The 16,182-nt window shown below is 44.4% G+C and overlaps 1 protein-coding gene across 1 annotated transcript in view; it reads right to left on the bottom strand.

The window, feature by feature from the left end:
- SHC2 (SHC adaptor protein 2) overlaps positions 1–16,182 on the bottom strand; it is a 58,192-nt gene that overhangs the window by 23,159 nt on the left and 18,851 nt on the right. Inside the window, exons 3-7 of the mRNA XM_070931871.1 lie at positions 15,298–15,358; positions 13,909–14,028; positions 12,784–12,837; positions 4,232–4,283; positions 1,910–2,036 (exon numbers count right to left, since the gene is read on the bottom strand). Of these exons, the coding sequence (XP_070787972.1) occupies positions 1,910–2,036; positions 4,232–4,283; positions 12,784–12,837; positions 13,909–14,028; positions 15,298–15,358 (414 nt within the window). The remainder of the gene's footprint in view (positions 1–1,909; positions 2,037–4,231; positions 4,284–12,783; positions 12,838–13,908; positions 14,029–15,297; positions 15,359–16,182) is intronic.

Raw genomic sequence — 16,182 nt, 5'->3', positions numbered from 1 at the left:
GTGTGAGTGTGAGCATGTGTGTGTGTGTTTGTGAGTCTATGTATATGTTTCTGAGTCTATGTGCATTTGTGTGTGTGACAGCCTGTGTGTGTGTGAGAATCTGTGTGTATGTGACAGATTCTGTGCATGTGTGCTTGTGTATGTGTGTGAGAGAGTCTGTGTGTGAAGGAGAATGTGTGTGAGAGAGAAACTGTGTGTGTGTGTGTGTGTGTGTGAGTGTGTGTGTGAGAGAGAGAGAATCTATGTGTGTGCATGTGTAAAAAAATCAAGGTGCATGCCACAATTACATGATCAAAACTCATTTTTACATGGTGTATGTAAAATTGGGGGGGTCCCTTCAATATCCGGTTTCAATTCTTTTTACTACAACTTGGGTCTCCCCCCATCCTGATCCAGCTCCTCCACACTAACACCTAATTGGCTCCTGGGTTAGGAGGGAGGGGCTGGCCCAGTGTCAGCCAATGAGCTTAGGTGACTGAAGAAGGACTAGAACCTGGTTCTCCCAACCCCTAAACTACCCTTTCCCCACCACAGCTGATTGGCTGTTAGACTGGACTGGCCCACATACAGCCAATGAGCTTTCACGACTGAGGAGTACTAGTTTGAGGGTCTCCCCTCTCCTAGCCCAGCATCTTCCTCACTACACTTGATTGGATCTTGGGCTAAGAGGGAGGGACTGGCCCAAAATCAGCCAGTAAGCTTCTGTAGCTGAGGAGGACTACAATCTAGGTCTCCCTGTTTCTAGTGCAGCCACTTCCTCACTATATCTGATTGGCTCTTGGGCTGAAAGGGAGGAACTGGCTCACAGTACCTGGGGTGGGGACTAGAATCCAAATTTCCCTGTCCTTAGTCCAGACCCTTCTCTATTAGATTATACTTGATTGGATCTTGGAATAAGAGGGAGGGACTGGCCCAGAGGGGGGGAGGGAGCAATCTAGAACCTGCAAGTCCAAATGTACAGATCTCCACAGGCTCCTCAACGCATGGGGAAACTGAGGCTACAATCCCATACCTGTGGCCAGGGGGGCTTTTTATCAGGTTCGCCTGATCCACCAGTTGCGTCCCTTTCTGGATCGGGATGCCTTACGCATGGTCACTCATGCCCTCATCATGTCCCGCCTGGACTACTGCAACGCTCTCTACATGGGGCTCCCCTTGAGGACCACCTGGAGGCTCCAACTGGTCCAGAATGCGGCCGCGCGGGTGGTGATGGGGGCGACTCGGCGCTCCCATGTAACACCTCTCCTGCGCGAGCTGCACTGGCTCCTAGTGGTCTTCCGGATGCGCTTCAAGGTATTGGTTACCACCTTTAGAGCGCTCCATGGCTTAGGACCCAGTTATTTACGAGACTGCCTTCTGCCGCCAGTAGCCTCCCACCGACCAGTAAGCTCCCACAGAGAGGGGCTCCTCAGGGTACCGTCGGCCAAACAATGTCGGCCGGCGGCCCCCAGGGGGAGAGTCTTCTCTGTGGGGGCACCGACCCTCTGGAACGAGTTGTCCCCGGAGATACGGCGGATCCTGGATCTGTGCACCTTCCGCCGTGCCTTAAAGACGTTTTTGTTTCATCAAGCCGGGCTGACCCGACCTAACTTTTTAAAATTGTTTTAAATTTTAAATTGTTAAATTATGGGTTTAATATAGGGGTGTTTTAACTGTGGGCCAAATTAATTTAATTGAATTTTAATATTGTTTTAATTTTTGTATTTTCTGTATTTTATCTGCTGGCTGTTCACCGCCCCGAGTCCTTTGGGAGAAGGGTGATATACAAATATAATAATAATAATAATAATAATAATAATAATAATAATAATAATAATAATAGGTTAGGACTCGAGCTGCTGAGCTATTAACCAGCCTCAAAGGCTGTGAATCTCACTAAAGATTAACCAATAAATAATAGTAATAATACCTCTCCTGGGATGCTACAGTTTGGGGAGGGCTGTGCAGGTACTGCTTAAAGCGGAGCTCAAAGGCCTGGCCAACGGTGTTGATGATGCTTTGCGCCAATCCGTCACAGCATTCCAAGATGTGGCAAGCTGCCAAAGAGAAAGAGAAGATCCCCAACCAGAAATTAAACATATGTCAGGTTTCGATACTATCTTAAAATAAATGAATTTCCAAACTGCCGATCTTTGAGGAAATTTTCTCTTTATTGAGCATAGTGATCTGTCCCTGGCTCTTTTGCAGTCAGCACTGACCTTTGCCCCCCAATCCCTCCCTTTCCGATCCCCAATTCTCTGTGTCTCATTGGCTATCTTCCAAGCCACTCTCCTCATCCCATCTCCGTCAGATCACAGGAATGTCCCCCCTCTCCTCCCATCTCCGAGGAAACAGAATCTTCAAAGGAATTAAGTAGGCAAAAGTTCAAGCTTCTCCTCTCTTTTCATATGTCAGCGCTGGAACGCTGACAACATAATTTTCGCCGCCCCCACCCAAACAGATACACAAGAAGACACAAATAGGAGCGGGATGCAGCTGCAGAAACAGCCAATGCAATCTTAGGCTGTGTTAACGGGGCCAATAGGGCCTGTCAATGGCAGAACTCTGAAAGTAGGACATGCCTGGAGAAGTGAAAGTGAAAGTGAAATCAAAAGTGAAAGTGAAAGCAGGGGGAATGAAAGAATAAAACTGAGGTTTTCACCTGGATAACATTCACATTCTTTTCCCTGGTTCTTTCATGGCCACCACTCACTGGCATATCGTACAGGTAATCCACGTTTGATGAACAGCTTTTTAGCAAGCGTTCAAAGTTACAACGGACCTCCAAAAAGGTCCTTACGACTCGATTTCAAAGTTCTGATGACCACACCCTCTGTCACACTAATGTGATTGCAATTTGCGCTCTTGGCAACCGGCTCGCATTTACAGCTGCCTGCGGCATCCTGCTGTCATTTGACTGCGATTTTGGGGAGGTTTTGGTAGTTTCTAATCTTTTACTTCTAGTTGCCATCAAAAAAAATGCCCACTGGGTATAAAGGGTTTGTTTAATGACTAGTGGAATTGTTTAACGACCACCACAAAAAGGTCATAACATTAGGTACTGTCACGTGATGTCCCACTTAATGACTGTCACCACTTACTGTCTATGGAGATTCTCAGTCATCCAAGTCATGGTTGTCCCAAAGGTGCTTTTTCAAGAGGCAACTGGACTTTTTTGGTTTTTTATGAAGTGAACTTCATAAAGTTCATCCTATTAAGATAATTGGATGAATTTCATAAAGTTCATCCAATTAACCAATGGAATGTTTTGCCTTTAGAAGTTGTGGGTGCTCCATGTGAGAAGGGGATGGCTCCATGTGAGCAGCGGGCAAACACGCACGCATGTGATTGTCCACTATTCATGCAAACGAGGATCAGAAATGATATTCAGCAGCTTCTCACCAGTTCTGGAGAACCGGTAGCAGAAATTTTGAGTAGTTTGGAGAACCCGTAAATACCACCCCTGACTGGCCCTGTCCCCATCTATTCTCTGCCTCCCGAGTCCCAGCTGATTGGGAGGAAATGGGGATTTTGCAGTAATCTTCCCCTGGAGTGGGCTGGGAATGGAGATTTTACAGTATCCTTCCCCTTGAGTGGGGTGGGAATGGAGATTTTACAGTATCCTTCCCCTGCCACGCCCACCAAGCCATGTCCACCAAGCCACAGAACCCACAGAAATTTGTAAAAAAAAATTTAATCCTACCACTGGCGTGGATGCGCGCACCCACATGGACTCAATTGCCCACCTCTTCCACAGCCCGGTTCCGAATAGTTCAAGCAGCCCAGGAGTTAGGGACCCCTGGTTAAATGAATCATGTAGTTGTTAAATGAATCTCATTTCCCCCCCATTGCTTGTTGGAAGCCAGCTAGGAAAGTCTCAAATGGGGATCACATGACCTCAGGATACTGCAACCATCATATAAATACATGCCAATTGCCAAGTGCCACATGCCCAATTTTTGATCATGCGACCAAAGGGATGCTACCATAGTTGTAAAGTCACTTTTTTTCAGTGCAGTTGTAACTTCGAAGAGTCACTAAATGAATGTTGGTAAGTCGAGGAGTATATACACAAAATGCACGGATATATCAGCTGTGGAAAAAAAACTGCTGACGCCTGGTGCATGCATTACTCTGTACACAAAGATGAAACATAGCATAATTTTTAAATATCACCTTTCGCAAGCTCCTGTACCACGCCATTGGCGCTAGCTTTTAAAAAGCGGCATGCCATTTCTCTAATCACACTCACCTCGCTGGTTGATGGGATCCTTGGCAACATAAGCGACGTAATCGGTTGTATCCTGGCCAGAAATATAATTCAGAAACAAGAGAGTTAATTTTGAGGCTGCTGAGGCTGAGAAGCAGGACTTATAGCGGGAGGAATGAAGAGGAAGAGGAGTTAAGATAAATTTAGCCTGAATATGTTATGGCCATGTTCATTGGCATTCCACAACCTCCAAATGTGCCAGACTACAGTTCCCATAATCCCCTGTCAAGAGGGTTCAGATTTTTTTCTTTTAATTTAAATTTAACATTAGAATGCAGAGCTGGGCCAAGGATGGGAAAGATATCAGCAGTGCACCAGTTTAGCTGAATAAGTGGAATTTTTTATTTACAGCGGGCGGGATGACTTCTGTGCTGAGAAGTTGCCTTGGCCAGAATTCCTCCTGACCACTTTTCTAGGTTTGTTGGTGAGAGTTGATCCGTTGTGAATAGATTGGACATTTCTTCATAGGAGGGATTTAAAAGGAAGTTGGGAAGGCCTCTGAGGGAGATGTGGTAACCCTGGGTGAGGGGTTGGACTAGATGACCTCTGGGGACGCCCTTCCAACCTTTTCATTCTAGGATTCCATAAAAGAATAAATTAGCCAAGGTTATGGGTTATCAACCTTGCTTAGCATGCTGTGGGAATGCATCTGCCAGATCTTCATTGACTTGGTTAACAGTGGACTGGAATAATGTCACTCAATCCTTCATGACAGTGTTTCTCAAAGCTTGGCAGCTTGAAGACTTGGGGACTTCAGTTCCCAGAATTCCCTAATTAGCTATGCTGGCTGGGGGATTCTGGGAGTTGAAGTCCACAGGCCTTCAAGCTCACAAGATTGAAAAACACCAAATGAAGCAATACAGAAAATTATAACTTTTTAGTGCCATCTACTGGGTGCGTGAATGTTTGCAACCCAAATAGAATAATGTATACAATGAAGGGATGTCCATAGGATTGGGGGCAAAAAGGTCAAGATGGCTGCTCCACTTGCCACCATCTTGGTTTTTTGGCCTATCTCTGCCAGGGTTCTCTCATGACACCAAACCTTTCTTTTTCTCCTTTATTTAAGTCTTTATATATTTTCTCCTTTATTCAGACTTTCTCTGACAGACCCAGGAGCAAAATCTTAGCTTCAGTTCCATTTCTGTACTTTCTTCAGACTGCACCCTGTATCTGAGTCTCTTTTTCCTTCATTGTTTTTTGTCTGTTGAAGCTCAGTAGGCAGAATTGTGTGAGGAACTCCCTAAAATACTAAACCAACTTTTGGGGTCATGTTTTAACCAAGGATGTCCACAGCAGGATTAAAAAAAGTCAAGAGGCTGACAGTAGCTGAGTTTTTAGATTTTTCAACTTTTTTTTAATTTTATGTATTTTATATTCTTTCTAGTTTTTAAAGCTTTTTACTGTTTTTTAAAAGTAAAAGCTTAAAAATCTTTTAAAGCTTTTACTGTTTTTATTTATTTATTTAATTCTGAGTAAATAAAATACTGTTTTTATTCTATTCTTCCTATGCCGATCTACAACAATGATAAATATTTTACTTGACTACACCTGTATGATTGAAGCCCCACCCCCTTTTAAAGGAGGTGTGGCCTCAATCCCCGCAGGCAGAGCTGACCTGCCATTTTGACTTCTTTGACCTCTCTTGGGTTTGGCCTTGATTTGAAGAGATTAGTTTTACTAATTCTATGAAAAGGGCTGATCCCATCTTAACCTTTATGATGTCATAACATAGGGGAAGGGAATACCATATTTAGATTTTTTTTTTTTATGGGAAGATGTCAAAATTCAAACAGAGTAATCGGGGAGGGGGTCAAAAATGGTGGCTATGATGATGCAATCATGTCTTGCTTGGATCATGCATGCAGAACACATGTAAAAATGACATGTCTGCAAGAAGCCATCTTGATTTTTTAACTCCTCTCTCTACTACATCAAGGTTTCCCAACCTGGACCACTTTAAGACATATGGACTTCAATTCCCAGAATTCTCAACAGTGGCTTCTCTGGCTGTGGAATTCTGGGATCTGAGATTTACACCACTGGAAGTGAATAGAGTTAGGAAACACCACCCTATATGGACATTCCCTGTACATAAACCCTGGAAAGCTCTGACATCAACACCGCTTGGCATTCTGGGAAAATAAAATGACAGTCGACAACAGCTCAGGAGTGCCAAGAAACAAACTTCAGAGAAAAGGGAGAAATGGATAAAATGAATGTAATGTAACAAGGCAGCTTGACACGATGGCAGTGAATGGGTTCCCAGGAAAATGTGGTGAACAATTCTTCTCTGTCATTTTTAAATGTAAAGTAACACCCCAGTTTGACTCAAATGCTGCAAAGGGTCAGTCCTTCCTTTCTTCTTTAATCTTTGCCCAGATTTGCAGATATTTCAATCTGGGTGTGCTAAAGACTCCTGAGTTCAGATTTCAGCAATCTCTCCAGATAACTGAACTTCAACTCCCAGTATGTATTGTAACAGCCTGGCTAGCTGGACCCAGATTGTGGGAGCAATAAGCTGACTTTGTAGAAACACCGTTTATGGGGGGCCAAAAGCCCTAATAAGCAGGTATATACAAAAGAATGAAGGCTATTGCTATAAGTGCATTGTAAGCCGTCCTGAGTCTTCGGAGGAGGGCGGCATATAAATTGAACTAATAAAATAAATAAATAGCTGGAAATTCCTAGTCCATATGTCTTAAAGTGGCCTACTTTGGAAAACTAGACTCCTCAAATTCAGAGCAGTTCTTGACAGCTTTACCAAAGTGGTTTACCACTGTTTTCTCTCATCTAAGATTTCCTGGTGGTCTCTTTTCCAGTAGTAATCAGGGCCAATCCTTCCCAGCTTGCAACCTCAAACAAGAACTCCCAGCGATGTGAGCCGTACTGGCTGGGAGCTCTGCAAGTCATACTGGCTGGGAGATCTTGTGTGAGGATGCAAGTTATGAAGGGTTGGCTCCTTAGTACTGGAAAAAGAGACCACCAGGAAATCTTAAACGAGAGAAAACAGTGGTAAACCACTTCTGTAAAGCTGCCAAGAACTGCATTGGATTAGAGGAGTCTAAAACAGTGTTTTTTCAAAGTAAGCCATTTTAAAACATATGGTCATCAACTTCCAGAATTTCCCAGCCAGCCATGCTGTACTGGGAAATTCTGGGAGTTGAAGTCCACGCATCTTAAAGTGGCTAAGGTTTTTTGTTTTGTTTTTTTATTGAAAAAGTTTTACAATTATATTTTCTCCCCAATTCCCCCCCCCCCAACCCTCCCTGGCCTCCCTAACCCTCCCTAACCCTCCCCTCCCCCCCATACTTCCTCAGAATATAATCCAAATCAAAATCCCCTTTTTATAAAACTTGAACCCGTCCACCCCCTGTATATTTTTCATATCTTCACAAAATTCTATTATTCTATCCCTATATAATCTTTCAGTTAAAAGCTATCTGATATTGCCTAGTTTGATTCTGCACATAATCTATCCACTTTTTCCACTCCCATACATAAATCTCTTGTGAGCGGTCTTTTAAATATGCTGAAATCTTCGCCATCTCTGCAAAACTGGCCATCTTCAAAGTCCATTCTTCAATAGTAGGCATAGCTTCATTTCTCCAATATTGTCCTATCAGTAATCTTGCTGCTGTTATCATATACAATATCAACTTTATTTCACCCAATGTAAAACCCTTAACTATACCCAATAAAAATAATTGTGGAGAAAACTGAATTTTTTTCTTCAAAACATTCTGCGCCATAATCCACCAGATTTTTATCCAAAAAACCTGGCTAAGGTTGACTTAGTACAATTCAGGCCTGTGGCCTCTCAGATTTGACTTCCTTGTTAAGTCCCACAACTGCTTGGACTGCAACAGCACAACTCCACAATCCTCTTCCTCACCTGACATGCTGTCACAGATCCACAAAAGATTTTGGTTACACTCTCTGGCTTATTTTAAAACTGTGCTCCAGTGATCACTGGATTACCAGTGTTTTGCAGGTTGGAAGTGCCACACACTTACCAAATTGGCCGTGCTCTGAGCTCTCCCAATCTACAGATCCATAAACTGAAATAATAATAACTTTATTGTCATTGTACGTGTATACACAGCATACCCATACAACGAAAATTCACTTAACACCCAAAGACCAGGTCCAACACACATAACAATCCCCAAACACACTCCCACCCACCACAAATTCCTCACCCCTAAACCACCCAAACATCCACACAACAGACCAAGTAATGCTGCCCAACAGCTCACTGATGGTGAAACGTTATATATCCTGCTTGATATATAACTCCCTTCCAACTCTGTTCTTCTCTTATTCTGACCCAACGAGTTAGATTTTGCCCTCTATGTTGCCTCAGAAAAAAATAACCTAACCAAGATTAAAAGCTAAATGGTTGTGAGAATGGAGCCGCTGGGCTTTTTAACTCATCTTGGCTAAACAGATTCATCTTGTGAATCTGGCTAGCATTTCGCAGGGTGCAGAAGCTGCTTCCTAGCTTTTACGCAGGCCAAAAAAAAAAAAAAAAAATCCAGCTCATTAGTTGTTAAATTGCCTTTGTTCATTTCCTGCGAGGCAGAATCTCTCGCTCGCTTTTTCTGTGACATTTACACAGCCCAGACAAACACATTCAAATTTTGACACCTGAGCAAGCGGCAAGCTTTTCTCTAGCCTGGAAACAAGCCTTTTGTTATCGTGTGTGTGTGTGTGTGCATGTGTGTGTGTTTGTGTGTGTGGGCAGGTGTGTGTTTGTGTGTCTATCATACACACACATACACACACACAAATGTACATCCTTTCTTACCTTCATACCTCTGCCTGCATTTCATCCCCATCTAAGGGAAATGTTTTAGCAGAGACATCTTTATAAAAACACCATGCAGGTAATCCTCGACTTACAACAGTTCATTTAGTGACCATTCAGAGTTCTAACGCCACTGAAAAAAGTTACTTATGTTATGACCGTTTTTCACACCAGTGACCATTGCAGCATCCCCATGGTCACGTGATCAAAATTTGGATGCTTGTCAACTTCTCGACTGGACTACTGTAATGCTCTCTACATGGGGCTCCCCTTGAGGTGCACGCGGAGGCTCCAACTGGTCCAGAATGCGGCCGCGCGGGTGATATTGGGAGAGACATGGCACTCACATGTAACACCTCTCCTACGCGAGCTGCACTGGCTCCCAGTGGCCTTCCGAGTGCGCTTCAAGGTGTTGGTTCTTACCTTTAAAGTGCTCCATGGCTTAGGACCTGGGTACCTACGAGACCACCTTCTGCAACCGATAACCTCCCACCAACCAGTACGCTCCCATAGAGTAGGCCTTCTCAGGGTACCGTCACTAAAGCAATGTCGACTGGGGGAGAGACCTTCTCTGTGGGGGCACCTACCCTTTGGAACAGGATACCCCCAGGGATACGAATGATCCCAGATCTCTGTACTTTCTGTCGTGCACTTAAGACCTTTCTGTTTCACCAAGCTGGGCTGGCATAAATTTTTTCTAATTGTCTAAATTTTATGCTGAAGATCTTAACTTAACTGATGAGCCAAATTGTCTTAATTATTTTAAATTGCTTTTATTTCACATTTTTATATGTATGTTATTTTGACTGTTCACCGCCCTGAGTCCTTCGGGAGAAGGGCGGTATAAAAATTAAATAAATAAATAAATAAATAAATAAATAAATAAATAAATAAATAAATAAATAAATAAACTGGTTCATATTTACGACGGTTGCAATGTCCCGGGGGTCACGTGATCCCCGTTTTGCGACCTTCTGACAAGCAAAGTCAAGGGGGAAGCCAGATTCCAGCAACAACCGTGTTACTACCTTAACAGGTGCAGTGATTCACTTAACAACTGTGGCAAGAAAGGTCGTAAAATGGGGCAAAACTCACTTAACAACTGTCCCGCTTAGCAACTGAAATTTTGGGATCAATTATGGCTGTAAGTCAAAGACTACCTGTACCAAGTAATACCACATCGTCACTATCATCATAATTATTATCATCAGCATTATTATTTCGAAAGACGTTATCGTCATGTTCTGCAGCAGGAGAATTACAGGGAGTCTTTGACTTACGACCACAACTGGGCCGGGGACTTGTTGCTTAATGAGTTACACCCCATTCTTTGCCATGGTCTTTAAGTGAGTCAGGCGATTGCCAAGCGAATCCAGCTTCCCGGATTTGACTTTGCTTGTCGACAGTATGCTGGGAAGTCACATATGGCAATCCAGTGATCCTGGATGCTGTATTTGTCTTAAACAAAGCACCGTTGTAACTTTGAACAATTGTTAAACTGATAAACCGAGGATTATCTGTAGTATCATTTTATTAATTAAGAGAGTGTTGATCTCTGATTTTAGACTAAAAACTCTATGGATTGGGCCTCTGTTTAGCTGGAAGGCAATTGTTTTTCTGTTGAACATATTTTCTTAGTTAAATAAGGGGAAGAGGTGAAGAGTCTCTTTACTATGAGGATTAGGGTTCAAGTGATGGAGTCTTCTCTTCTCTTTTTCATCCATTTACTTCCTTTCCTTTCCCTTTCTCTTTCCCTTTCTGTTTCCTTTCCTTTTCTTCCCTTCCCTCTTCTTCCTTTCCTTTCCTTTCCTTTCTTTTCCCTTCCCTTCTTCCTTTCCTTTCTTTCCCTTTCCCTTTCTCTTTCCCTTTCTGATTCCTTTCCTTTTCCTCCCTTCCCTTTTCTTCCTTTCCTTTCCTTCTTCCTTTCCTTTCTTTCCCTTTCCCTTTCTGTTTCCTTTCCTTTTCTTCCCTTCCCTCTTCTTCCTTTCCTTTCCTTTCTTTTCCCTTCCTTTTCCCTTTCCATTTCTCCTTTCCTTTCCTTCTCTTCCCTTCCCTTCTTCCTTCCCTTTCTCTCCTTTCCCTTTTTCTCTTTTCCTTTCCTTTCCTCTCTTCTCCCTTTTGTCTATTTACTTTCTTCCCTTTCTCCTTCTTCATCCATTTCCTTCCTTTCCCTTCCTTTTCCCCTTCCTTTCCTCCCCTCCCCTCCTTTTCAACCCATTTACTTCCTTTCTTTTTTCCTTCCCTCCCCTATCTATTTCCTTCCCTTCCTTTCTTTTTATTATCCATTTATTTCCTTTCCCCTTTTCTTCCCCTTCCCTTTCGCCTTGCCTTCATTGTTGCCTTTTGGACATTATTTTTATCATCTTTTCTTGCAGCAGTGGAGTTTGGAAAAAAAAAATCTCCTTGCCAAGGTTATATTATCTGCTGCTTTGAAAATGTCAGCTTTGTTAGATTCTGAGATAAATGACCTGAAGAAGGATCATAACTCAGTAACACAGAGACAAAGACTGCCATGTAGACACCATTTCTTCACACAATGCCTCATTCATCATCATTTAATGACCCCGTAATCCTTTGCCGGCGGGGCATAGGGAGTCTGGGCAACTGAATGGAGCTAGCAGAGTGTTTTAATGGCCGGATGCCTTTCCTGTCGCCAATGCAGAGTTTTGTTCAGCAGATAAATTCTCATTGTGCCCAGATAGAGAAACATCTGCCTCTACCTAGGATCAAACTCACAGCCTCCTGATTGTGAGGCAAGAGCTCCCCCTCTAGGCCACCGCACCACTCTCACACAATGCCTCATCAATACCCTGTGGAAATCATGGCCAGGAATGGCCAACAACTGGGATGGCTTTTAAAGAGGGCCAGACAACCAGTTGCCTCCTGAAAAAGCACCTTTGGGACATGCTGCTACAATACCTTAAATATTATTAAACCAAAAACCACATCTGCCTATCCCACGTCCTTGGAGAAGATTCAATAGGTGGACAAAAATGCCAAATCCAAATGCCAAACAGCCTTGGTGGTGCAGCAGACTAAAGTGCTGTTAAGTAGCACCAGCTGCCTGCAATTACTGCAAGTTCAAATCTCACCAGGCTCAAGGTTGACTCAGCCTTCCATCCTTTCGAGGTAGGTAAAATGAGGACCCGGACTGTGGGGGCAATAAGCTGACTTTGTATAAAAAAGAACACTCCTTAGAGTGGGCCGAAAGCCCTACTAAGCAGGTATATACAAAAGTATGAAGGTTATTGTTTAACGCATTGTAAGCCGCCCTGAGTCTCCGGAGAAGGGCAGCATATAAATCGAACCAATAAATAAATAAATAAATAAATCCAGGCTGAACATCTGGCTGACTGTGCAACCAACCATAATAATACATTAGCAATAGCAATAGCACTTAGACTTATATACCACTTCACAGTGCTTTTACAGCCCTCTCTAAGCGGTTTACAGAGTCAGCCTCTTGCCCCCGACAATCTGGGTCCTCATTTTACCCGCCTCGGAAGGATGGAAGGCTGAGTCAACCTTAAGCCTGGTGGGATTTGAACTGCCAAATTGCAGGCAGCCGGCAGTCAGCAGAAGTAGCCTGCAGTACCACACTCTAACCACTGCGCCACCAAGGCTCACCGAGAATTAATAATAATTTTGCATTTCTTTCCTATGGATTTAAGCACCCACATTCCCTCCCGTACACAGAACACATAACGTTCAACGTTCCCCTTACCGTATCACCCCCCGAAGCGAAGGAGATAGATTGCATGTGGTGATTCGCGATGATCTACAATGGAAACAGACAGATAGAGATGGAAGGGAAGGTATGATCAGCTTTGTGAGGAAGAAGGGGGAAAGGCCAATAAAAAGGCTTGGGCATTGCTCAGCAAATTGGCTGGATCATATTGTTCATTAACAGGAATCTGCAAATTTGGCAACTTGAAGACTAGTGGACCAGTGGTGAAATCCTCTGAAGTCTACTACCAGTTCTGCGAGTCTACTATTGAGTGCGCGCCTGCGCAGCGCTAAAAGATAAACATTTTGAAGCCTTCCAAGTCTGCAAAGGTAAGCAGAATAGCGAGGGGGGGGAATCCGCTGTGCCACGCGATTTAGATTAGCTAAAAAGCAGGAAATCCGACGATTCTAGCTAATATAAATCGTGTGACACAGCTGATCGTCACCCAGCTGATCGTCGGAAATACTGGTTCGCCCGAACCAGTCCGAACCGGTATTCATTGCCAAGCACTCAGCTCACAATCCGGTAACCATGGGGATATTGTAACAGTTGTAAATGCAAGGACCAATTGTAAGTCAACACTGTCGTAACGTCACACAGTTGCTAAATGAATGGTCGTACATTGAGGACTGCCTGTAAATTGATTTTACTGCAAGACAGTGCTTTCTGATTTTACCCATTCAAGAAAGGATCCCTAATTGGCTGGGATCATCCATATGGTCAATCCAAGAATCTCACTCTAAATTGGCAACATAGGCCTATGTTTTATGTTTCGGTGGATTCAAGCAGGAGATTCAAGCAATTAAATTAGTATAAAGATTTATGGCAAGCTTAAGCTCTCTACAAGAATCTGACCAACTAACAGTCAAGGGAAATGAGCGGGAGATAAGAAGGCATTCACAGTGGGCTGGATTTAGATTGGGCGCGTGGGGACTTGTGACTTATGATGTGTTTGACCCCTCCCTTGGGCTCAGCCTGCTTATCTCCTACAAATTCCGAATCTCAGCAAGATGTGTTTTGAAGTGGAGGTTTTCAGATTTGCCTTCTTCCAACACATACCTGAGGGAGGAGGAGTCAGATGGCAGATGGAACAACCCAAATGGAGGAGGATGGAGGTCTCACCTGTCGAGTGGTGGGGATCATCAGATTCAAACCATCAATGGAAATGTTGACAGCTATGCTAATGCCGGCAAATCGGAGATTGCTCTTGCCAAGGATTGAAAACAAGCTTTTGTTTGGCGCCTGGGAAAACAGAATCAGAGACCAACCAATCTATGAAAGCTCTTCAAGCCTTTGTCAACTCAGCAAAGTCAATGGGGCAGCTTAACGACTGATTCACTTAAATCAAGGGTGTCAAACTCGATTTCATTGAGGACCGTGTCAACATTGTGGTTGTCCTTGGGGGGGAGGACAGTGGAGGGGTGGCCGGGGTGGTCACGGCCAACTGAGCGTGGCCAGCTCAATGTTGCTCACGTGGGAGGGCTCCTGTGGGGGCCAAGCGGGGTTGGGGAGGGAATCCAGGGGTCTCCGGTGGGTTGGGAAGTGAGCAGGAGGCTCGTCCCACAGGACGAGATGAGGTGAGGCAAGGCACAGGGTGGGGCAGCTGCTGCCAGAAGCCGTCGGCCATCACGCGCTCGCCGACCTTTGTGTGCGGGGGCTGATGGTTTCCGGCAGCAGCCGCAGCCTGCTGGCCCCTCAGCTAGCGCACTGTGCAGCTCCAGAACCCTCTTCCACTGGGCTGGCTGCCCAAGCAGCAGGTGCAGCGGCGGCATCAGCAGCAGGCGGAGGGGAGGCACATGATGCAGATCGGTGGACGAGATGCTGTGCTTCTCAGATGGAAAGCCAGGAGTCCAGGTTCGAGACCCGAGTGACCGGGTGAGCTCCCGTCCTCATCTCAGCTCGCAGTTCAAAAGCATGAAAACGCGAGTATATAAATAGGTACCACTATGATGGGAAGGTAATAGCAAATCCCACTCCTGGCTGGCCCCGCCCCACCCCAACGTGCCCCTCCCTCCCAGGAGTCCCCACACAGCCTGTTTTGGATGCAGGTAAGCGCAGGGCGCACGCGGAGGCTTGGAGGTGGCAAAAAACCTCCGGGCTTATCGGAAGTTCGGGAAGGCCAGAAATGGGCCCGTTTACAGCCTCCAGAGGGCCTCCGGAGCCTGGGGAGGCTGTTTTCGCCCTCCTGGAGGCTCAAGGAAAGCCTCCAGAGCCTGGGGAAGGCAAAACCCCTCCCATGGTGCAGGAGGGCAACTAGGCCACACCCACCATGGCCACGCCCAACCAGCAACCGGGCAGAGAACCCCTTCCAAAAAATTTTGAAGCCCAGCTCTGCAGATGACCACAGAATTGTCTTCGGCTATGCTGCTTCAATGGCCTTGAAATGGAGATGAGCATCAGCCCTTACAGTTGGCAATGATTAGCGGAGTAAAATCTGCAAGAACCTCTTTACTTTTTACTCATGTGCACCGGGGGGGCAGGGGGGGGCTCCAGTGATCCAAACAGACTCACTTTTTTCTTCCAGTTCCCTCTGACTCCCGGGACTGTCTCATACAGTCGGTTGATGGCTTCCCTGCAGCAAAGATAATTTCAGGATGGATATTAATTCCAGGAAAAATAAATAAATCTCAGATGTTGCTTTAGCTACTTTTAGTCATCCAGCCGAAGCTTGTGCTCATTCACATGGTGAGTAGCCTATTTTGCAAATGACTCAAATTGTAAAATTACTCCAAAAAGATCACACCAAACCACAAAAGCATTATCCAATCTGAAAGCTAACCACGCTTTGGTTATGCTACAAATAGATCTCTTATTATTTTCACTGATCTAATTAATTAATGTTGCATGGCAATATCAGGATGTCAGTAACTTCCACCTGCTTTTCTCAGGCAAAGATGCTGGGGCTGCCTGGCTATAATCCCTCACTAAAAGGCAACATGACAAATTACAGGTAGTCCTCAATTTATAACCGTTCATTTAGTGACGGTTCAAAGTTATAACGGCACCTGAAAAAAGTGTTATGGGAAAGGAACTATAAACTAACAATGTCCACTGCATATAAAGAGAATCAATATAAAATGTTTTATAGATGGCATACGCCTCCGGAAAAATTGGAAAAAATGTTGAAAGACAAATCAGCTAAATGTTGGAAATGCCATCGAATACCAGGATCTTATTATCATATGTGGTGGACATGCCCAGAAGCTAGAGACTATTGGAGCAGAATTAAGACATGGTTAGAAGAATGGAATGGAATGGAATGGAATGGAATGGAATGGAATGGAATGGAATGGAATGGAATGGAATAGAATAGAATAGAATAGAATAGAATAGAATAGAATAGAATAGAATAGAATAGAATAGAATAACAGAGTTGGAAGGGACCTTGGAGGTCTT

The sequence above is a fragment of the Pituophis catenifer genome, unplaced genomic scaffold (genome assembly GCF_029215685.1).
Source record: "Pituophis catenifer annectens isolate HBS135680 unplaced genomic scaffold, rPitCat1.0.hap2 SCAF_1, whole genome shotgun sequence".
Lineage (NCBI taxonomy): Eukaryota > Metazoa > Chordata > Lepidosauria > Squamata > Colubridae > Pituophis > Pituophis catenifer.
The sequence above is the reverse complement of the archived record's forward strand: the minus strand, read 5'-3'. Positions and strand labels throughout refer to the sequence as shown.